This window comes from Plodia interpunctella, chromosome 8 (genome assembly GCF_027563975.2).
Source record: "Plodia interpunctella isolate USDA-ARS_2022_Savannah chromosome 8, ilPloInte3.2, whole genome shotgun sequence".
In the NCBI taxonomy this organism is placed as follows: Eukaryota; Metazoa; Arthropoda; class Insecta; order Lepidoptera; family Pyralidae; genus Plodia; species Plodia interpunctella.
The window spans coordinates 9473227-9497344 of NC_071301.1; the positions used below are offsets into that span (position 1 = coordinate 9473227).

Here is a 24118-nt window from a genome sequence, read left to right on the forward strand (position 1 = left end):
GTATTACAACAAAAAGCGGCGTAGTAATGAAAAAAGTTTCTTCGTAATTTGTTTTTGTTAGAGACTCTCACAAAGTTTTTAAAGAATTTTTCATAGATGTTACCAACACATCTCATCAAAAAAATGTAAAAGAAAAAAATCGCTTTCAATATAAAATAAAATCATATTTTCCGCTGTTATATGAAAATCTGTGGGATAGGACTAGCTATCTTCTATCTCATTTCTTAGATACTTTTCGTATCTTCATCATGCAGTTAAACACACAAGCACATTGCACCAATTTCCGCCCTCTAATCCCGCCTCCTGTGGGAGCTATCACTTATGTATGAAGGTCACAGCTAATATGTGTAGTAATGGTAGTATCATTAGGATACCTAAAGTACTAATTACTTCGTTTTATTTATTGAGGTAAACACAATATAAGTACCTAATATCTAATCTAGTGGCGTGTGGTCCCCGCTTGTCAGTTGATTGTTTGTCAACGTGTTCTCCACCAGTGGCGGATTTAACAGTAGGCTGAGTTGGCTGGAGCCTAAGGCGGCAGATTTTAGGGGGAGGCAAATCAAAAATGTTATTAAGTTTCACAACATAATCTGTCCAATTCAGGAATTTGAGTTTTTTTATATTACATATTTGCGAAGTTTTATTTTGATTTAGGTTCAGAAACAAACGAACCTATTGATAAAGCTAATGATAGCTCCCCCTCTACGATATGGGGCGGCATTTGAATTGTCTGCTGGGGGCATTGGTGTTAATCCGCCAGTTTATCCTTACAGTTTATATATAATACTTATCAGTATCCATGTTATCTTGTGGAAAATACGTTATCTGAGGAACGGCAATGTTATGTCACGGTCAACAGTGTTTGATTTTTCCAGTATATTAATTGGTTTATTTAAAATTACGTCAGGTTTTGCCATCAGTTTTTGTACCTACTGTTATGTGTTATGGTGTATTCTCTTTCAAGCTCTTGGGCAAATCGTGAGCACAGCTGATATACTCTTCGAAAGTTTCATATATCTACGTTAGGTTGTTCACTCCAAAATCATTTTAAATTGCGACATGGAAATACCAAATTCCGAACAGAAATTCTGGAAAATTCCCGTTTTAGAATATTTATTACGAGAAAATTGTGTCACTAGGGATCGTTTTACCTGATTGATTACAACCCCAGTGAAGTCAGTTGTTTATAATGCTGAACCTGTACCTTAGTATGCAAGAAAAATGATTGATTTTGAACCTTATAATAAAATTTTTAAGATACATTTTCATCAACATCTCACTAGAGTCTTAGAATATTTAATTACTCTTTTATTCTGGACCCAATTAATCTGTAATTAAGATTTCATTTCGTCAATGTAACGCATTCAATGTACCAATAATACAATGATGATTATGATTTTGAGCTCTAAAATTGGATAATTAAGGTTCAATTTCGTCTATAAGTAACAACATCCTAGAGTCTCATAATCACTTGTCGTTAATGGTACACCCCCTCAATTAGCATTGTTCACAAAATGGCCCGACTGCCTAACAAAGAGCTGCGAGGATGTGTTGCTGGGTGTACTGTACGTACAGTCGCAATGCGGATGAACTGGACAACGATACGGTTTATTATGTCAGTGTATATTCAAAATGTATTCCGGTTGAGATATACGAGTAAGTTAATTTTGTGATGCTAAATAGTGTATAAATAAAATAAAAATATGAATAGTATGTTTATTCGTCCCTGAGGCTACTATCTATATAAAATGAGTGAAATATGCCTTTGAATCAAATTATTACTTTAATATTAAAACTCTCTTATTTATAAAAAGTTAAGCATACTCTAAGTTTGAGTAAATTTCGTCCCTTTCAGTCAATGCCAAAAATTGCAAATTTCGATAGTGACAAGACATGCTTTAGCTTAAAGTATGCTTTAATTGTTTAATCAATAAAAAGATAAATCTATATTTAATATTTTTAAAACGTTAGACTTAAAGAAAGTCACATTTAACATAAAAAGAAAGTACCAACCTAGTATTTTTCGATTGTCGTCGATTCATGTACGCAATATTTTCCAATTAGGTTTTCCGCTTAACCAAAGAATAAAAAACGATAACTATTTTTAGCGAATATTTTTATCACAACATTTTCGTAATACTTTTGCTATAACTTTTTACGAGTGTTCTTATAGTTTCGCAGCTAAATACCGTCAAACGGTGGTCTTTAACGGCCTTAAAAAGTAACGGAACCCATTTCGAGCAAGCCCGCGATATTTCATGAGTTACTGCTGCATTTGTCATTATTACTGCACCATTTTGTGGCGTAATTGGATGGTTTCTTAACTGATTTCGAAATTAAGTATAATAATTGTTAGGTAATGTTTTTGATCACATATATAAGCAGTTTTGATTTAAAACACGAATTAAAATTAAATTCAAACCATTTATTCAAAATCCAGAATCCAATCAGTGGTTGAAATTTGAGCATTATTTGTATATTAAAAGACTGTAGTAGTAAATAAAATCTTATAGCGTATGTAACTATGTGTTCTTAAGTATACTCTTAAATACACATTTATTTTTAAATAGCTTACAATTTGGCAGTTGATAAACTCTGATTTGTCGGTGTTTCCTAACTGTATCTGATATCTATAGAGAGAGGGCCTTGAATATGCTAAAGTTATTCTCGAAAGATAGTTATTTACTTAACTAAACTGTTGCTATGGCACGTGTAATGTCGATCTTTTGACTTTATTCATAAATCTCAATTTAAGTGTCGCCGATTTACTGAGATATATCACATAAGATATATAATGGTTTGCATGGTACCTCACTCTTATCTAGTTCTGTAGCCAAATAGCAGTGCTTGCATTGTTGTTGCGGCTTTATGGGAGAGAGAAGCAGTGTAATTACAGTGTGGTGTGGACCTTAAGACCTTAAGCTAGAGTAGGCAACGCGCGTGTGATACCCCTAATTTGTATGCATCTATATAGGCTGTCGGCTGTAGTAACCACTTTCCATCCGGTGGGCCGCATATAATTTTGTCTGCCTAGTATTTAGTAAAAAATGTGACACATTTTAATGGCGTATTTATTAAAAATAGCTTATGAAAAAGGTTAATTTCTTTTTTTTTAATCAACGGCACGGTTTAATACATCCGAAATCAGAGCAACCTTCATAAATATAGCTGTCGCCATTATAAATACATGCAAAGCCAGGATTCCACAGCTCGTACATAGGACACCAAGGTCGGTATGACGTGGGTCTGATAAAAACAGGTGAGATTCGCTGTGTCATTGCATTCGGAGCGGGTAAAGCTTCGGTTAGGATATTTCTATATTTACAAATTAGCAGTTTAGTTGGGTTTAAATTGGTGGATAAAATTTTATTTCATACTAGCTGTTACCTGCGGTAACTCCATATGTCATACAATGTTTCAACTATAAAAATTTCACCGGTAAAAATTTGTATTCAAATTAGCCTATGTTTGCGCATTCCAAATTTAATAAAAACCGGTTCAGCGGTTTTGGCAGCGAAAGTGTAACAGACAGACAAAGAGTATTGAGTGCTTATATTTTATGGGTACTAATAATCTACCTATTGTTGTTTTGCTTCAGTTCAAAACATATCTAAGTTTTAGTTAGATCAAATCTGTTAGAAAATAACTCGAGTTCCATTTTGCGCAAACAGTTGTCAAGTTTAGTTGTCAAAATCTTGATTATCTTATCAGAAAATACTCTCTTGTTGGGTCGGTATAGCGTTCTCCACCTTTCATCCCTGCCTGATGTAACCGATCTTTTGTTAGTTTGTTTAAACTTTTAAATTATAATAATACTTCTTTTCCCACTCAACTTCATATCCTGTCTTCTTTAAACAACGCTTAATTTAAAAAGGCACAAAAATATTAAATAAATAAAAATATTAGGACAAATCACACAGATTGAGCTAGTACTAGCCCCAAAGTAAGTTCGAGACTTGTGTTATAGGATACTAGCTCAACGATACTATATTTTATAACAAATACATTTTGTAATCAATCAATCTATCTATGGACAAACGTGTGAAAATAAAGAATTTTTATTTATTTATTTATTTTATATAGATAAACATCCAAGATCCGAGCCAATCAGAAAAAGATTTCCATCATGACCCGACCGGGGTTCGAACCCGGGACTTCTCAGTCAGAGACAAGCACTTTACCACTGCGCCATCGAGGTCGTCAAATGTTTGTTTACAACGTTTTATAAACAAATATTACTGTCCAATTTTATTTCTATGAGTCTTCTAATGCTTTATAATTACAAACAAACAAACGAAAATTAATTACACACCTAGTTGTTGTAAGTTAGTAAGATTTTCTGGAACTTAAAATTAATATTTTAATTTCTGCAGAATCCTACTTTAGATAGGGAGATATTATTATTTACATTTAAATGGTAAGTAAGTTGTTAGGTAATATAAAGCATTACTTTACTATTACTAACCAACCAGGCAGATTTTCTAATGGTCCAAATTTGACAGAAAACTCGCCGTTTCGTATGGCCGGACCCCTGGGTGACATGTTGTTCGTTTGTGTCAACATGACTCTGTAATGAAAACTTCGCGGTGAAGTGTGGAAGTACGTTTTTTTAACCTATATCTCATATCAATTTTCCTCCTTTGTAAGTTTATCGGTTGCAACAGTCAACTTTTTAAACTAAGTACTGGACTTTTGAATTTTGATGAAATTTGGTGCATAAAAAAATAGGGTTGTTACCTTGGGACCGACGGCACGGGCGCGGCTGGCTACTTGACAAGCTTCAAGAAAGCTTTAAAGAAGACAGAGCTTCTGAGAGCTTCGTTAAGGTCGGTTAAGCTCTCGCGAATGCTCGAGTAGGGTTACCGGATACCGTTTGTGTTTGTTTAAGCAGGCACATCGTTTTGAGCACTATTTGCCACGTCTGTTTCTTTGGTGTGTTTCATTCCACGTTTAGATCTCGACTTTCAGCAATAAGTACTTACCTTAATATTTTCTTATGCAACTCAAAAACTGCGAAAATAGGTAACTCGTTCTAATATGGCATATAGTATGACTAGTAATTGCTAGTATGCACGTATCTAACAAATGCGGAAAGCTGCCCTCTGCTGCTTCTCTACCAACTAAAAGAAAGGGATGCAAATACATCAAGTATTTGCATCCATCAAGTATTTGCATCCCTTTCTTTTGGTTGGTCGAATCTGACCTGTCGGATCATCTATCACAAGTGTATAAACTATATCTATAGATATAATAAAACTGTAAGTGGCTATGTACAGTATATGGAAGATATTACAGAAACATTTTTATGGGGGGTTTTTATGGGACTAATAGAAGCCAAAACAGTTTTAGAATGTTTGTCTGTCTGTCTGTAAAAACAAAAACTACTAGATGGTATTCGATGCGGTTTTCGCAGTTGTATAGCACATAGTCTAACTTCAAATCTGGTATAGATTTTATGCAGTGCTTAAAATCCGAGATATTATAAATATGATTTATGAGCGGACGCACATAATAAATGCGGGCGAAGCCGCGGGCAAAATAAATAATTAATATACTTAACTGAATAGTTATATATAATTACGTGTTTTTGTATTGTATGTTTTCCCCAGTGGAAAATATTCTCGTGACGACTTCCCTTTTATATACGACATCCTTGAACTTTCGAATAAAAGCTTTATTTATGACATAAACATGACAAATCGTTTTAACTACTTAACTTTTTAACAATTAGAAATCACATTATCAAAACATTATATTGTAGATATAATGTTTTGATAATGTGATTATATTGTTATTCCATCAGTATAAAATAACTTAAAATAAAACTTAGGACCTGTTTACCAATTGCTGGTAAAGTATCTGACAGCTTGAATGTAAAATATCAACCAGATAGCGTTAAAATTGTGTTTCACAAATGTTATTAAGGCCTAACTGGCCAATTATATCAGGCAGATTTATTTAGTTTATCTGTCAGATTACAATATTATATTTTATCAGAAAGTGGTGAAACAGATCTTTAATTCCAGACGCAAAAACAAAAAAGGAACTTTTAATTTTTGAGGATTTGGCAGAGATTTCACGACTGGCTGTCTCCAGGCAACCCTTTTTTTCGTAATGGCACAGATTATATAATCATTACTGTACTAATAGTGAGAATAGCTAAACTAAATATCGGTATATCAACACAATAATCGCCAGGGCATTTCGCGTAGGCCTGATATATTGCGATCTATTTCGCGGTCTGACATAACTAGTATTGTTTCCTTTATTGCCACATCAATCTCTTCTCTATCTAGCTAACCTCTACCTTATATAGACAATTAACACATATTGAAATTTTCTTCATCGTTGTATTCCTCATAACTGAGGGACGTGGTCATTACATGAAATGAAACACACGAAACAACTTTCTTGACGACCTGGGTGGAGCAGTGGTAAAATTCTTGCCTATATTCAGGTTAAAGCATGCTAGTTTCCGTAAAAAAATCCTTAAAAAAAGGGTTCCTGGAATGATGCCAACTGTTCTATTTTACTGAAAAAACTTTAGTCTTTGTCGTAATCTCGTCGAAGCAATGTATCCCTTGCAACTACACTCAATGCTACGAAGTGCTAGGAAATAATGTGGCGTTGCCGAGCACTCGTAGCTGACTTCTATAACTTATTAATCAATTTAATTTACTAGACTGAAGATATCATCTAAAAATATTTTTCCAGAATGCCACATTTTTACCCAACTACAACAAAAGAGTTGTGTTCTTCTTAGAGCCTTTATTTAAGTTGACCAGGCGAATCTTGCAGTTGAATTTTGAAGCAAATATCTCCAGACGATTGATCTAAAATTTTGTATCATTTATGAAGACATTCAGTTTGGATGACAACAGTGTAAGACAACATTAAAAGCTTGTATCAAAAATGATTTTTTTGTAAAAACTTATTGTATGATATTCTCACAAACTTTCACGCCTACAAAATAATTAGGACGTAGCTGGGTTTGCAAAGACATCGGAGAATAAAACTCTTGTTATCCAAGACCTAACTTGCAACGAAAATGAACAATAAATTAGCCGGCTCGCTCGCGTATACTGAAAGTTTTATAACTTCACCCAACGTCTTCGTGAGCGACTGAACGCTGCACAACGCGGTGGGATGCTGAACGTTGGACTAATTACAGCGATAACATAGGTTACAAAAAAAAATTATACAGGGTTATTTTTAAAATACCAGCTAACTCGGGTCCATGGGCTATGTTTGCTTGCCATCAGGCAACCTGCATACTTGTTTGTCCATCATATTATAAAAATACCTCGCAGGACCTAGATACCTGTCTTCAAAAACAATAAAGTTTTCATATAACTCAAAACATTAGATAAAAATGAATTATTAATACATTCTTACCACTATGTTTCCTTTCCACCTTCGCGCTTCGCATTAGCGCACTAGCCTCGTCCGCAGTCTACATTAAGTGTTAGCATTGGAACGTATAATTAAACAAATATTTACTTTTGTATGAAAGTAGGCAAAAGAAAAAATCAATAAAATTTAACGAATTTTTAAAACTCGTAGAATAAACGTCGTTTTTCTTGATGTCAGCTGTCAAGTCCCCAAAAAATAACTGTTATCACATCTCATCGCGCTGCCTTGCCGCATTTGTTGTTCAGCTAGGACGACGGGCAAATCTTGTGGAAGCTAAACTTTGTGCTACAGAGCTCTCTGGCCGGTTCTTAGCTTATTAACTAATTTGATATTCAAGTTTGCCTCATGTGTGTTGATGTTTGTCCAAATTTTTCAAGCAATAAAGACTTCGTATTTTTTGTCTTTTTCTTATGATATTTTATTGTAGTAAACAAGCTGTTATGCACTGTGTCTGTAAATGTCTACTTTTATAAAACAAATGCTGATGTATATATAACAACACTTAAATATATAGGGACAAATCACACGGATTGAGTTAGCCCCAGATAACATACGAAGACCCAGGTCAATCTGAAAAACATTCTGTCATTTTGACCTGATCGGGGAACAAACCCGGGACCTCCAGTGTAGCAGTCCGGCGTGATGACCATTAGGCCACGGAGGTCGTCAATATAATATTACACAATTAAAAGTGGATAACAATGAATGAAATAAAAAAAATATAAGAATTTCGAATAACTTTAACTATTATGTTTCAAATAAACGTAAAACGTTTACGAAATTTTCATCTATTTGGACCACCAGTGTCGTTTTAGACGTAGAACTTTTAGATTTTTCGTATCGAGCACTACATTCCTGTGCAAACGGAAACTACCTAGTTCTGCTGTCAAACGACAAACATTTCAATGGCAGAAATATGAGGTCTAGATCTAAAATAGAGGTCATTGCTCGTGTGTGCATGTGCAGATTTTTGGTAAAATATGCCAAAACTTTAACATCATGCCATAGATTATGGCAACTGTTACTACTTCATGATCACTTTAATTTCGGTATAAAAATTAACCTATTCCAGGTTATATTCTACCCGTGTAGGTATCAAATTTCATAACAATTGGTCCAGTAGTTTTTGCGTGAAAGAGTACTTAACAAACATTCACGCATATAACCTCACAAACTTTCGCATTTATAATACTATGTAGTAGGATTCATATCACACAAACTGCAATAAGAATCAATATCGTATGGATACGAAACTTTATGGTCAATATAAAACCGCAGGTGTCCGAAGCCCGATATCCATTTGGGGACAATGACGCGGTATCAGAGGAGCCATGTAACACGTCTGTGCGGTCGACCAATACATAGTCTATGGGCTTTGGAGGTCGAAATTTATGATTGCTTTGTTTGAAAAAGGACTTTGGACATCACATGAATACTGTTGGTAGTTTGTAGCTTTGTGAATTTAAGTACAAGATTTTTCGGGTTGATAATTAAGTCTGGTTTTTCTCATCCGTGTCGATTTTCCACGGGAACTGTTTTACATGAATGAAATAATTTATCTTGCAATAGATGGCACATAGTGTAGGCCTTTGCCTATAACAAAACCACATCACAACATTCACGAAGAAATCGTTGAACATACACAAAAAAATAAATACACTCGAACATATACCATATAACCTCGTCCTTTTCTCGAAAAATGTATACCTAAAGCTTTTTATTTTCAAATAGTATAATAATAATTGTTCCAAGTTTAGAATATCTAGTTTCAGTGTGTCCCTGAGAAATTAATAAACGGAGGCTCAATTTATTATTTTATTTATTTATGTAGTATAAAACTAAGTACAAAGGTACTACTTATTTCGATAGAAATTCCATTGGGCAAAATAATTTTCATTCAAGATGTTGAAGACATTTAATCAAAATAAGAAATTTCAAAACTTCTACCATTATCCAAAACGGGAAATTTTAAAAATTTATCAAAAAATAAATGAAGAAACACAAAGTTATTATTGATTACCTACTGAATTAATATAATTTTGAACCAATATTTACATTCAATTTGAAATTCCGAGAAATTGGTTTCTACTGGACGTTGGACTTGGTACTTAAATAAGCAGTGGTAAGTTAAACAGCAACGGTAAACATAAATACACTCCAGAAAAATAACAAATGGCGTCTAGAATAAAATTAAACTTCGTATACTTGAGAAGTTAATGTTATTGTGGTATTGATAATAATCGAATCATCTACATTAAGGGTTACACCAGTCCAAGGTAATAAATGTTTTTATGAGTTAAGATTTTTAGTGATTAATTAACAATGACTTCCTTTTTATTATAAAAAATATCATAGAACGATGTCATGGAAATTCTTACAAATCATTTTTTTCTTCTCTATGGAAGACAAAACAAATTGCTATGCTTATAAGAATATTTTTTCTTAAAAGGAAGTCCCAACAACTGAATTGTCAACATTTAATAATTACATACATTTTTTAAATGTATTTTTTTATTATTCTTTGTATTATAAGATAGTAAATTATTTGTAAAATCTTTTTTTTTGCGTAAGGAGTACAGAAAAGGCGGGAAGCCAAACGTATCGATTGTATGTTTTATTCAGGAGCGGATTGCCCGTGCTGTGCCGCATTACACCCGCATGGAGTTACTTTACAATAACTGGCTTTACTTGTGCCCGCGGCCCCATTCATATCCAACCTCATTTTGGGAAAAAATATTTCTCCACAATGCTGAAAATACGTTAAGCAGTTTTTCGGTTTCATTACAACATACAAATATTTTCTCCTCTTTGTTATCTTAACCGTGGTGTATTATAAAATCACTGTTAAGATTTGAGATAAATAATTAAAAGAAAATCTTAGAGTTAGGCAGAACAGATACAATAATATTTTACATGGCAATGTCAGCATAAAAAATATGTATATACATACATATAATTAACACCAACATTATATGATATGAAACAGAAATAATTTAAGAATAGCCACGTTTGCTAATGATTCACAACACATTCAGATCTATTTCCAACAAATGTAGCTCAAGAACCACTAAAAAGACTTCATTTCTCTATTGTAATTGACAGTTAATCTAATAAATCTCAATACATAAGTCTGTGCTAACTCGGATCGACTAATCGATTTTTAATTACTATCGGAGCCCGTTTGTTAGCAGATTGAGTATTCTGAATGGAGCCTGGCTAATCGGTTAAGCTCATTTAACTTAGTTCTACTGGCATTGACTAAACTAATTAATTAATTTAATTAACTAATTAATTTATAAAATAGATAAATAAATACATAGGCTGGGGACTAACAAATAGATGTTTTTTTGGACACGACTATGGCCTATAGCGCTCGTGAGCAATTATTATACTCTGGCATTATGCCTCATTCTCTCATTCGGGGCCGTGCCGCCGCGAAACCCGGGGTCAGCGTAAGTAATAAACCTTAAAATTAAAAAATTGGCCTGTGTTTTTACAACCACCTGCTACTTCAGGCTTTTATTACAAGAGCTGTGCCACGCGATTTTACACTCGCGGGTGGCAGTTACACGAAAACGATCTTATTCATATTGGGATATCTCATGTATTTAACAAAAAGAATCTCACTGGATTTAATAAAGATTAGATCGTTTTAACAAACAAAAAAAGGCTCTGCAGTTGTACAGTTTTTTAAGAATCATTTTGATTTCGTGCCCAGACAAAGCCAAGCTTTTAGCAAAGTGGAGCTTAGCTAAAAAAGCTGCATGCGGACAACTTCTTTATTGCGCTGTCAGAAAAAATAACGAGAGAAAAAAGCAAAGCTTTTGTACTTCGTCGCTATGTCTCTGTCTATGTATTTAATATTCTTGAAAACTCTTTTCTAAGTGATATAAAAGCCAGAATAAGTTGTGGTTGGTGTAAATGATAACGTCATGTCACTGACAATAAATTTGATTTCATGGAAGGAAATTTTAAATTATTTTTTTATGTATTTGTTGTAAATTATTTTTTTTTTATGTTTAGTTTAGCCATTTTATAATAAAGATAATCTGATGAGAATGTTTACTTCTTCTTGTCGTGTCGGAATCATCGGTATTCGACCAGTACGTGGCCACGTTGATCGCTCTGTCGTTGTTGTCGCTACACAGAATAGGATCATACCATTGATTTCCGTGGATGTCACTTGTGTGGATTGCTCTCGTTTCGCAGCTGATATACAGCAATAGGCTCACGTGGCGTGACGTCAGACAGGAGGCTGGTCATAAAATTACAGCCGAATCTTCAAAATCTGACGTAGGTCTTTGTGACTCAAAGCCGCGAATGAAACCAGTAACATGTAAGTGAGAGAGAGAGAGAGAGAGAGAGAGAGTCTGATATGTTTTTGAATTTTAATAAAAATAAAGAATGAAATCTAGATATATTCTACTAATATTATAAATGCGGTTTGTGAGGATGTGTGTATGTATTTATGTATGTTTGTTACTCTTTCACGCTAAATCTACTGGACCGATTGTTATGAAATTTGGTATACAGGTAGATTATAACCTAGAATCCACATAGGGTACTTTTTATTCCGAAATTCCCACAGGAGCGATACCCTGGGACTCAGCTATTGTTTTATAATGCAATGCAAATACTGAATTTTAATAGGATCAAAAAGAATTCACCTCTTTATTCTATGCGCCGTCCTAGATCCAAGAAAACCAGGTAAAGTGTTAAACATATTTCGCTTAAACGACGAAACTTAAGCTGTGGTAAAGTTTAACCCATTCTCAGTTTAAACTAACGTTATTTATCCCAAACTGCGGCGTTTGGCACACTATAAATAGGGTTACACAACACACAATTTTTAAAACATTTATATTATACTTTGATAAGAGAGTCCTTAAACTAGGTACCAACTATGTTCTGCATTATGACCCATGTTACCATTTGTAGGGTTCCGTATAAAATGGTAAGAGGGAACCCTATGCCTCTGCTGTTATAGAAAATATATCCGGAACCATAATCAAATAACCATCATTCACATGAACTTCGAACAAATATTTCCAACTTCTGTCATTTGACAGACAAGATCAGACGATTTCTCTCGTTTTTCCCTGCGGCTTCGCCCACGTAATTTTTTTTTATAATATTTTTTATGGAATGAAATTGTCCAAAATAAATAGCGTATGACGTATATAGTAAGTAGTATAGCGTGAAGAAATACTCACTACAGCACTTATAATATCAGTTACTTATTATTTGTAATTATAAACATTTTGACGACCTCGGTGGCGCAGTGGTAAAGTGCTTGCCCCTGAGTCGAGAGGTCACGGGTTCGATTCCCGGTCGGGTCATGATGGAAAATTAACTTTTTCTGATGTTTATTTATATAATTATATGTTGTAAAATATGGTATCCTTGAATTAGTATCCCATAACACAAGTCTCGAACTTATTTTGGGGCTAGCTCAATCTGTGTGATTTGTCCCATTATTTATTTATTTATTTGTATTTCCAATTGACCTAGTAACTCAATTCTGAAACCTCGTTTTTTCTTGAATAAATAAACTTTTGCCTAAAACTAGTATGTTTATTTAAGGTGAACGTTACCCTATTCCATAGGTACCTGGTACCGCCATGCAACACGACAAATCGAAATCAATTAGAGGCAAGCATATGCATGAAGAATAAACGAAATCATTACTTTCTTGAGGACTGTAAAAAGATTATGTAGGTTTTCGACGAAAACAGATGCCTTTTTATAATCAAAATTTAATATCGAGAGATCTTTGGTTTATTATTTTTGAGTTTTGTTTGAAGTTAGTACGAATTATGTCATTACTCTTTGAAGTTAGTACGAATTATATCTTACAGTTTTGAAGCGGTGCTGGTGTAATGGTTTAGAGGCCGCGCCCGCCTGTGAACCGAAAGTTCCCAGGTTCGAATCCTACTCGTGTGCCACATGAGTTTGTATACCAATCTGGCACATTATTATTAGTTTGTATCAACCACCACTTGCTTCTGGTGTTGGAAAACATCGCGAAGAAACCTGCACGTTGGTTGATTATCAACTTGTATGTGAAATAGAGAAGGCAATGGCAAACCACTCCATTGTGTAATAGTGCCAAGAATGTTATTATGTGTGTTTTATTCCACGTCATCACCACTACCCTCAGTCATGAGGAATACGACTATGAAGAAGAGAGTACGAGATGTAACCTTCTTCATAGTCGTATTCCTCATGGCTGAAGGTCGTGTTTATTACGTGGAATGAAACACACACAACAACTTTCTTGGCATTATTAATGGAGTGGTTTGCCATTGCCTTCTCCATTTCACACACAAGTTAATAAGAATCGACCAGTGTGCAGGTTTCCTCACGATGTTTTCCTTCACCGGAAGCAAGTGTGGTCGATGAAAACTACTATACATGAGTCAGATTGGTATACAAACTCATGTGGCACGAGTAGGATTCGAACCTGGGACCTTTCGATCCACAGGCGGGCGTCTTAACCATTACACCACCACCTCTTCAGATGTAATCTAACTAATACCAAAAGTTATTTTCTAGGGCCTTGCATACGTTCCTGCGTGCCAAAATAAATCAAAATTAAGTATATATTTATAAGTAATTGTATCAAATCTAGATCGTGTTAATAAAAGCTTTTACTGCCCAATTTAGGAAATAACACGTATTAAACAGTAATTTTATTTAGTGCTTCGTTCATGTTCTCGGCTATAAATCTGCGAGGCGAAGTAGGTAATAAACACCGTTGCGATGCATTTTAGTGCCACATATTTTATACTCTATATCGGTGGGCAGTACTCATCTTAGGTATGTACACAGAAATTTTCTATCTCCCTCTCGTCGTCGCATGTTCCTCTCGCATTCGGGGTTTTGAAGCCCCGTAGCCGTTAGTTTCAAAAAATAAAAGCTTAGTTTTAATGATTTGGCCTCTTCTTTGGACCATATTGTAAATCATACATTACGTAGGGAAACAAAAATATAGAATAATTTACTTCCTATTGGGATTAAAATAGTTCTATTTCGAAGCCGGCCACTGTTGGTTGTAATTTTACAACCGACCGCCTAATTCCTCTTTGGGAATGTTATTGTTGCCTACAAGCCGTCAAGGCTATCCCATTGTCGCCACAGGGAACAGCTATAGTAGAAAATTAAGAAACTGGTTGAACAGAATTAGAATAATACACAATTGCAGGAAACGGAAATGCATAAACCAGCGATCCCGTTACCGGTAGTTAGATTAAACCTACATTTATATCGGGCATAAACCACTGTTGTTACTACCACACGGACTTCGTTTTATATACTACCCTATTGCTATTGTAATAGGGCCCATTAATCAATGACAAATCATTTGCGTATTAGTGAAAACTGCTGTATACGAGTACTTTTCCTACCTTATTGCAATTAGGATAGAGTTCATTATTACGTAACATATCACTGGCGTATCAACAAAGGTGCAATAAAGGCGAATTAGATTTACCTGTTGCATTTACCATTAGTTTAACTATTACCCCTGAAGTGGTTGTAAAGCAAACTTATTGCCGGCAACTAGTGATTGTAAAACGGAACGACAACGACGTTAACTTGAGTAAATCAATGAAAAACAATGAAGTTTATATGTCTGTTTTACCTCGTAAAAATATTTTTCCCCGTTCGGAAAATCATCTCTTAGAGTGTAGAGTGCGTTGTACTAGTCAACTTTAGACGTTAACTTGAAAGTGCGCAGAAAAATTAGAAGCCATTTAAAAAGTTAAAGTTGACGTCAAAGTGACTGGTGCAACGCACCCTTATAATAACAATATAGTAACCTTTATTGTACATAATCTTACATGCCAAATTTCAGTTATTTACAGACGTTCAAGTAAAATAGGATGATAACATCCTGTCAGATGCCTTTCAAATTTTCACCAATGTTATCAGACGTTCAAAAGTTCTCGAAGAAAAAGGACAATAAAATAAAATATTATTTGTAAGTGAATTTTTTTAAAGTACATTGAGCGATTGGGTGCTAAAATCTATAATTATCTAATAGTGTTACAGAGAATGAGAGAATGCTAATTGTCTTTACATAAATTGCTTTTTACTGTTCATCTTTAAACATTAGCCAAAGTCGGTATAAGTTCTTCATACACGGAGATTGCGTGGAGGAACGTAGCGGCTTTGAGACTCTCGTCGTGTTCGTGTATCTGGGGGGGCGTGTGGCAGTAGGGGGTGATGCCCAGCGCTGGGATCCTCCTCTCGCGGACGTAACGGCTATCGGTACCGCCCGGGAACGTGAGGACTTTGAGCGGGAGTTTCCTGAAATTTGATATTATTTTATACTATAGCAGCGACCAGCCAGTGTTTCGCATGGGTGCATATTATGCATGTTCTATTCATACAAAAATTCCTCTTGAATCACTTTGTCAATTAAAAAAAACGCATCTAAATCTGTTGAGTAATTTTAAAAAACACATCCATACTAATATTATAAAGTGAAAAGAGTTGTATTTTTGTATAAACTCAAAAACTACTGGGTCGATTTTGATGAAATTTGTCACAGAGACAGACGAAACTTTCAGGAGTGACATAGGCTGCTTTTTATTCTGGTTTAACCTGAGCGAAGCCGCTAGTAAATTAAATGAGATTAAACATGCTTCTTGTTATATCCGCCGACGTCAGCCGTGGGTGACACGGGTGTCTGGGATTACTTGACAATTTTTTGGGCTTTGCTTCTAGAATTTCTCTGGATCTCGCCTGGACTTTTGCTTGCAAGATTTATCTTATTATTTATTTTCCACTTTGCTATTGGCAAAATGTTGCTTACGTCACTTTCTAATCACGAAAAATCACCTCGATTCTCGAGGTGATTTTTCGTCGATTTTCGATAGATTTTCACATGAAAGAAGGACACACAAACATTTAAAATAATAGAATGAATAAATGTTACATTAGGTACATCATTACGATAAACACATATAGTGTACATAAACTATAAATATTTGAAATCTTTTAAAAAGATTTTGTCTTACAGTTTATCGAAAGTCCCCTTGAAAGCCAACCAATATGCGTTGGTATCGTCAACTTTTGTAGGGCTCACGTACGGGTCCTTCTGATCGAACTTATAGCTCACATTGTCCCCAGCTTCCTTGCACCAACCCTTTATCTGTCGAACAGAAATATCGACAAGTCATATTATTTATTTATTTAAAGTTTCTTCTTCTTCTTCCTTGCCTTACCATTATTTGGGCTTTTGTCGTTCATAGGCACCAGAACGTTCCATATGCTTGTCCTAACACATATTATAAATGCGAAAGTAAGTCTGTTTGTTTGTTATCTCTTCACGCTCTATTTACTCAACCAATCTTCTTGAAATTTTGCATACATGTAGTTGGAAGTATGGAGAAGGTCATAGGGTACCTTTTATCCCGGAAAAATAACTGTTCCCGTGAGAAATTAACGCGGGCGATGCCGCGGGCACAAGCTAGTACAACATATTTTGTACTATACACTACTATACAATATATATATTTTACTATACCATATTTTCGAACTCCTCATGGTCGACAGTAGTAGCCAAGCGCAGGTCGAAGCTAACAGTCAATTTCTCTGGAATCACATTGTTTTGTATTCCACCCTGTGAGTTTTGAAAAAAAAAAAAATCGTTTTTAATCACTCTGTGTGAACCCACTTTCAGACTGAGCGTTTATAAAACGATCATGCAAATGAAGATTTTCACTTCTCTTTGTCTTTATATTTTGTTGTATAAGATATTTTGGGCAATGCCTCACATTTAGCATCGTCAAGTTTACGGTAGTGACGTCTCCGATGGTCAGCTTGCTGTCCTCTTCTAACTTCTTCTTCGATTCTTGTCTCAGATCCATGAACTTGTCAATGATGTACCGAATCTGGTAAAAAATATCATTATTTTTCAATATACGTATAGAAAAAAAAAATGTCGCAATTAGAACGACTCGACGAAGTAGAAGAACCAATTGGTTGAAGTCAAAGATTTGTGTAGCTTCTGAGTAAAAAAAAACTAATTAGTAAAATAACAAAGCAATCATTTAACACTGCACATGATCATAAAAAAGTGTCTTGTAAAGAAAAAAAAACCAAAAAACTTTTGTCAGAAGTGGGATTCGAACCCACGCCCACAGAAGTGGACTGCGACCTGAACGCAGCGCCTTAGACCGCTCGGCCATCCTGACTTGAGTGAGATGGGCGAAATTACGTATTCCGATCGGTGTATCATAAAAATAAACTATTAATAAAAATAATTCAATATTTAACTTGTCAGAACCCTCGTAGTGTAACTATTTATATCTACGTATTTGTAGCTTATTTTAGGTAGCTACTGTTACTATAAATTAGGACCCGTTTCAGCACTTGATAAATTAAAATATTATATTGCAATCTGACAGATAAACCTAACTGCTAGATAAATCTGGCAGATGTGATTGGTCAGTCTATACAACACTGGTGAAACACAATTTTTAACGCTATCTGTTAGATTAGACTTAGACTATCAGATACTTTAACAGCAAATAGTGAAACGAGGCCTCAGAATACTCAGTATATTATGCTCAATTGTACGAAAAGTGTATATTAAATGTGAGCATACACGGAAATGTATCAAGTAATTAGGGAACGATAATTAAATAGATATCATTTTGATATTTGGCACAGTTCCAATCTGATGTTCATTGGTTTCCCGTTGGAACAGACTAATTCAAACTTAATTTTAGACCTTAACTTAGATCTAGTTAATGCCATATCTGTAATTAACCCTGACCGTAGTGTTTGAAATAATTATAAGTAATTATAGTATCGTTGTCGCATGACAATAATGCTTTGTAAGTTATACAGATATATATAATTATACGATCGAGACGGACGAGATAGAACCAAGAGACGCGAAACGAAGTAAGTTTTGCTATTACGAAGTCAGATCCCGGTCACATTGCCCCGTTGTTTCGACCTACCGGGACTTACACGGGCGCGTTGCCGCTCCGTTGTGATTTATTGAATTCCATAGGTTTTGACACGATGTACGTCGACGTTTCGTATTATTAATATATGCGTTATCTGTCGACGAACTTCAAAACACAACGGAGCAATGGGGCCGAGTAGTTATTAAACAATATTTATCCGAGGAAGGCTGAAATCTAGAATAACACCCAGATAGATAGAATTTGGATCTAATCTCCTATGAAATAGAAGTTTACCTTTTCTCCATTATTGTCTGGAAGCAACAAAGATCCGTGTCCGGACTTTCCAGGGCATATCATTGTGATATCTGTCAAAACAGGACATTTTACATTTTCATACCCGGTAAAACTTATTTTGGTCATTGTGATTGCACACTTAATTATTTTAACGCTGGTTTACTATTTACATATTACCAACGTGTCGATTCAAAGTGAGACGCAGCGAACCAATCACATTGAGGTGTGGTTGTCCTTGCCTCACAATGTCGCAACGTGATTGGTTACCTGCGGCTCACTTCGAATCGATTAGATGGTGAGATTTAAAGAACAAACCCGCACTAAGCCCTTTGATTACTTAGTTTTGTAAAGACATATTGCTATATGTACATATTAATGGTCGCAAAATTATATTAGTCAAATTAAAAGTGGTGCCACGGTTAACAATTTTAAAATTAATGTGTGTGTGTGTCAGTAAACGACATTATGTATAGTGTTTTCTGCTTTTCCTTATAAATTCGGAAGCAGAACCAACTATTAAATAAGAGCGAGGCCCTCACTTCTCCGTTGCCAATTGCCACAACTGCAATGCATCAACATACGTTAATGTCAAACTTATGTAAAAGACTAAGTCGAAGCGGCAATGCTCTGTGTTGACGCAATATAGTGCACGAAGGGCTGTAAGCCGTATCTTACGCCAGATGCTCCTTTCAGCGTTGTATACATGGTAGTACTCGCTGGCGCTGGCCAGACCCTCGTCCAGGGAGAATCCTACGTTCAGCTTCTTGAAGTCTTCGGTTTTCACGAACTCGCCCATACCTTTAAGGCCCCCCACTTCTTCATCTGTGGGAAATAAGGTCGGTGTAATCTTGTGTACCTTTGTCTATTGTATTCATGTTGTCGCAATTTATAGAAAAGTTTACACAAAAGCTTATAGCAAATTCTAAGTATTTTACAAACAAGTACTTATATCTAAAATAGATTAGATTTATAGTTAGTTCTTGCTGCACTATTTAGTCGAGAATTCGATTTTGTACTCTTGACAAATGTGAATACTAAATTATTATAAACTAGTTATTAACCACTGTGAATAGGCACTATAATTCCGTTAGTTCTTGCTGCACTATTTAGTCGAGAATTCGATTTTGTACCCTTGACAAATGTGAATACTAAATTATTATAAACTAGTTATTAACCACTGTGAATAGGCACTATAATTCCTTACAACAAATAAGTACGTTTTGAAATATAATTTGAAAATTAGCTCTAATTACGAATACATAAATTATTAATTGGCTTGTATTTGAGTACAAACTCTTCGTAATAATAGGAGTCGTGCTCAGTATAATATTTTTTTTTTATTTGATCACAAACCTGGTACAAAAGTTAGATGGATGGTCCTCTTAAATTTCAAGCCCTTGCTCTTGAGCCTCTTCAAGGCTTCCAGATACAGGATACCGACAGATTTCATGTCTTGTACTCCTCGGCCGTAGATGACACCGTCGACCAGGCGCGCTTCGAATGGAGGGTATGTCCAGCTTTTCTATTATAAGGTTAGTTACTCAGTTACTCTATTCTTTGTTATACTACTTAGCAAGCAAACAAGCATGTGACCCACCTGATGGGAAGTGGTTACCAAAGGCTAAGGACGCCTGCAACACCGGGGGCGTCACACATGTATTGCAAGCTCTCAATCTATTATTTTGTTTATTTCATGTTCACATCTCAACGATAGTGTTAAGAACTTATCGCCAACTTACAATCTAATATTCGTTAATCTAATATGGATGAGCCATTAAGCTTACGGCCTAAAACATATCATAGATGATTCTAGATTCTAAAATTAATAAATATACTTTCCTATATGGGAAAAACTAAATCAAAAATTTACTTCGACGCCGTAAAAATTTAAGAGAACTTCGACGCCGAAATCATTGCCATCCTCTGATTTCTGTTAGATAAGAGCTGACGATTTCCAAACAGCTAAACACACATTTTTAAAGTACTTATAGGCTAAGAACGTAACCGATTAAATTCTCTTCCATATAAACAAACTAGATCTAAATCGGTTTAGCCACGGATTAGATATTACGGACAGACATACAGATACACAGACGCGTCAAACTTTTCCCTCCTTCTGTCGTCGGGGGTTAGAAAATAGTAATTAGAGATCACGAACTAACAAAAAAGAGATGGAAAATTGATTCATACATCAAAACAGCGACCTCTGTCTGTAGTCTAACGGTCATCGCCGAACGGTAATACTGGAGGAAGGAGTTTAAAGATAACCTCAAAAACCGGCACGACGTCCATGTGAGAGTTGAGCAGGATGCTGGGCAGGCTCGGTTCCTGGCCCTCGCAGGTCATCACCAGCACCGGCTTCTTTGGCACTGGCTCGAACACCTTCACAGGGAAGCCCAGCTCCGCTGCCTGGCCGCGCAAGTAAGTCAGGCATTCCGCTGAAGAAGATCCATACAAATTTTATAAACGCTAAGTGTGTGGTTCCGCCCTAGAATAGGAGCACTTCATATCTTCCCGTGGTTGTCGTACGAGGCGACTCAGGATTGATAGGCAACAATAACACTCCCAAAGAGGGTTGAAGTCAGGCAGGCGGTCGGTTGTAATATCATTACCAAGTTTATAACCACAGACGCGAACCCTAGGCTTTGGGACTTCTGCCATCATCATTATCTCATTCATAAGAAGTCTTCGGCTGAGCTATCCTATCCTACTGATATTATACATGTGAAAATATGTGAGGATGTATGTGTGTATTTACTCTTTCACGCAAAGTCTGCTCGACGGATTATTATGTACACGGTAGTATTTGGTACACGGGTAGAATATAACCTGGAATAACACATAGGGTACTTTTACTAACGGAAGCGAAGACCTAGGGCGCAGCTAGTATACTATATATATACTAATTACCTACCAACTAAAACTGGAACATGATTACGAGTTTTGCAATAGGCATTCATAAAGTTATAATACAGCTAAATTACGGTTCGGTCGATGGGCCTGAACAATATTGTACCTACTTTATTCAGAATTCACAGACATGGAAATTATTTCGTTAGTCAAGTTTACCTTTGTATTTAGGCGACTTGGATAAAATTTGACACCAGTGTTAGCTCACTCGAGAAGAAGAAAATAGCAAAAAATAAACAGGTTCAAATTGTGAACTTAACGCCATATGACATTCTCTACCGTCAACTATAAGAAGATGATGCTAAAAGTGCATCCAATAAAAAGAAAACTTACTCACCTAAGATAAACTAATAATTCAAATATATAGGCTCATGAGTCATTAGTACACACAAATATTAATGTATTTATAAATGTTTTAGGTGCTTTGGAATTAAAGAAAAAAAAAATGCGTAGATACCGTAATTAATATTGGGATGCACAGATCGTATTCGAAGGTAATTCCTCAAGTTGCTCACAGAGGGGTCTTTCTCGTATTCCACAGCCATTTTGAACACTATATACACTTACAAAATGGCGTCGCACTATCCTATTCAATGTTATACGATATACTATCGACGAAATATTGTTACAAAATGCGCCATGTGTAAAACGCCTTTTATATTTAAAATTAATTGTACCTAACCGCAAAGAAGCGTGGTGGAAATTTTCGGTACTGTAAAGTACCACAAAAATTTTAGATTTCGTATAGGTATGTATAGATAAGAGCAAATATTATTCTTGTCACGTGGTATGAAAAAAATTATGGAAATCTTTAAAAGTATGTAGGATGTGGGTATGTAATTTTTTGACGGTAAGTAAATAAGTGATGTGCAACATCAGTTGAATTTTTAATTTGTGTTATCTCTGATGTACCAGTTCCTTCCTTAGTCACAACACATAGCTTTGGAGATATGGTTACACTTTTCTACTTCTTCTTTCCTACTTCAGGTGGGCTTCGGTATCTTGAATTGTAAGGATATTGGCACGACATCAAAACAGAGTACTTTTTGAGTTTGACCTTACTAATTGGCAAATATTTTGTTTCAGAATATATCACGGATATGTTACTTTGTGACTGTGAAATTATAAATATATTTTTATGCAAGGACGATATTAAAAAGGTATGCTAATGAAGATTATTTTAACGGAATAGCTCATAAAATTTACTAAAAATATTTTACGTCCAAAACTTAAAATTTTAATTACTTTTCCTTTTTACTGTCTATTAAAGTACTTTAATATTGAGTGATCGTGTCTGGTGAGAGAGATGTCAGCTAGAACTTGTATAAAGTATATTTGATGACTGCTTCGCTCTAATGGTAACGATGTAAAAATTGCATGTTTTAAAACTTGTATATTCAAATTCAAATTCAAATTCAAATCATTTATTCAGAAATTAGACCTTCACAGGCACTTTTTCTCGTCAATATTTATAGTTATTTCTCACAAGCTACAAACTACTGGCATTTCGGAACGACCACTGCTGAGAAGAAATGCCGAAAGAAACTCATTTGAACAGTGTTGGTCCCTATCATGCCAGATCGGCTTATCATTATTGTTTCTTACAATGTTTTTTTTCTTTCTAATAATATATAAAATAACTTGGAACGGTGCAATTCATCGAAATACTATAATTGTAAGTTGAAGCGCATAGTTGTATCAACCCATTCTAATTTAAAATAACTAAAGCCTCAGTGGGCTTGACAAATTGAACTGTCCATTACATTCGAGCGGAACAGCGACTGAGCAGTTGAAACTAACGCTGAAAACTCGCTTTGTTGAAACATAATAATTTATAGTCGATTTCTCGCCATATACCTACAACTAGATTTTTCCTGGAGACTCGAGCTTTTAAATTTTTCTGATGTTGGACCTAGATTTGGGTTTTAAGAAGCGAATGCGTGAACATTGCGTAGTTAGTATGAGTGCTTTTATTTTGTACAATGAAAAACCATCAATGTATAACGAATCATCCAAATTTAGGCAAACTGTTTGACGACAATGTGGAGCCGACATGAAAATAAACCCACAAGGCCCACTGCGGTGTATGTACCTACTGTATTGTGTGTATGTGTATTTTATCAGTTATGTGTTTGTCTTTCCGACCAATTTCCCCTGTCTGTTGCGTTGCGGCGGCTGCGGTTTTGATAACCGTTGACCCAAATTGGTATGTTATCTTATATGTACGTACTTACTAAAATATTGTCTATCTAACACAAAATTGTAAGACAAATTTTTTGACGTGAAAGTAAAATTCCGATTCGGAGTAATATTCCGAAAAAAAGATATGTCAACATGGATGTCGATCAATCATGAAGTGACATGAGGGCAGTGCATGTATAAGATAAATTTGTATGAAAATTATGTCTGTACCGCATTCGCACAGAAATAAACGCGGGCGTAGCCTCGGGCAAAAATTAGTTGAATAAAGAGATACTTTCGCTTATATAAAAAAAATAAAAATTATTAAAATCCCTAATTATTATCCGATGTAACAACAGATCTCAACAAGCATTCACAGATTAATTAAACTT

At 35.2% G+C, this 24118-nt stretch overlaps 2 protein-coding genes and 1 non-coding gene across 3 annotated transcripts in view; 1 reads left to right on the forward strand and 2 right to left on the reverse strand.

Moving 5' to 3' along the window:
• The window catches only part of LOC128672084 (uncharacterized protein), a 76274-nt gene that overhangs the window by 2068 nt on the left and 50088 nt on the right, over positions 1–24118 (forward strand). The window lies entirely within an intron of this gene.
• Positions 15036–22176, reverse strand: LOC128672085 (aminoacylase-1-like). The gene is made up of 9 exons (XM_053748993.1): positions 22003–22176; positions 20904–21073; positions 19989–20157; positions 19311–19457; positions 18636–18706; positions 17199–17315; positions 16949–17044; positions 16440–16573; positions 15036–15726 (listed from the first exon to the last, which is right to left on the reverse strand). Exons 1-9 carry the CDS (start codon positions 22088–22090, stop codon positions 15522–15524), a joined length of 1197 nt encoding a protein of 398 aa, XP_053604968.1. The 5' UTR covers positions 22091–22176; the 3' UTR covers positions 15036–15521.
• TRNAL-CAG (transfer RNA leucine (anticodon CAG)) lies at positions 17535–17618 on the reverse strand. The gene has a single exon. It is a non-coding gene; the product is annotated as a tRNA-Leu (tRNA).

Bases quoted from the DNA above. Each gene is read 5' to 3' on its own strand.
- LOC128672085 (XM_053748993.1), bottom strand. From the start codon at position 22,090: ATGGCTGTGGAATACGAGAAAGACCCCTCTGTGAGCAACTTGAGGAAT. The intron at 21,074-22,002 runs GTATCTACGCAT...GATCTTCTTCAG, and splicing joins GCATCCCAATATTAATTACG to CGGAATGCCTGACTTACTTG. The intron at 16,574-16,948 runs GTATAGTAAAAT...TCTGTTCGACAG, and splicing joins ATGAGGAGTTCGAAAATATG to ATAAAGGGTTGGTGCAAGGA.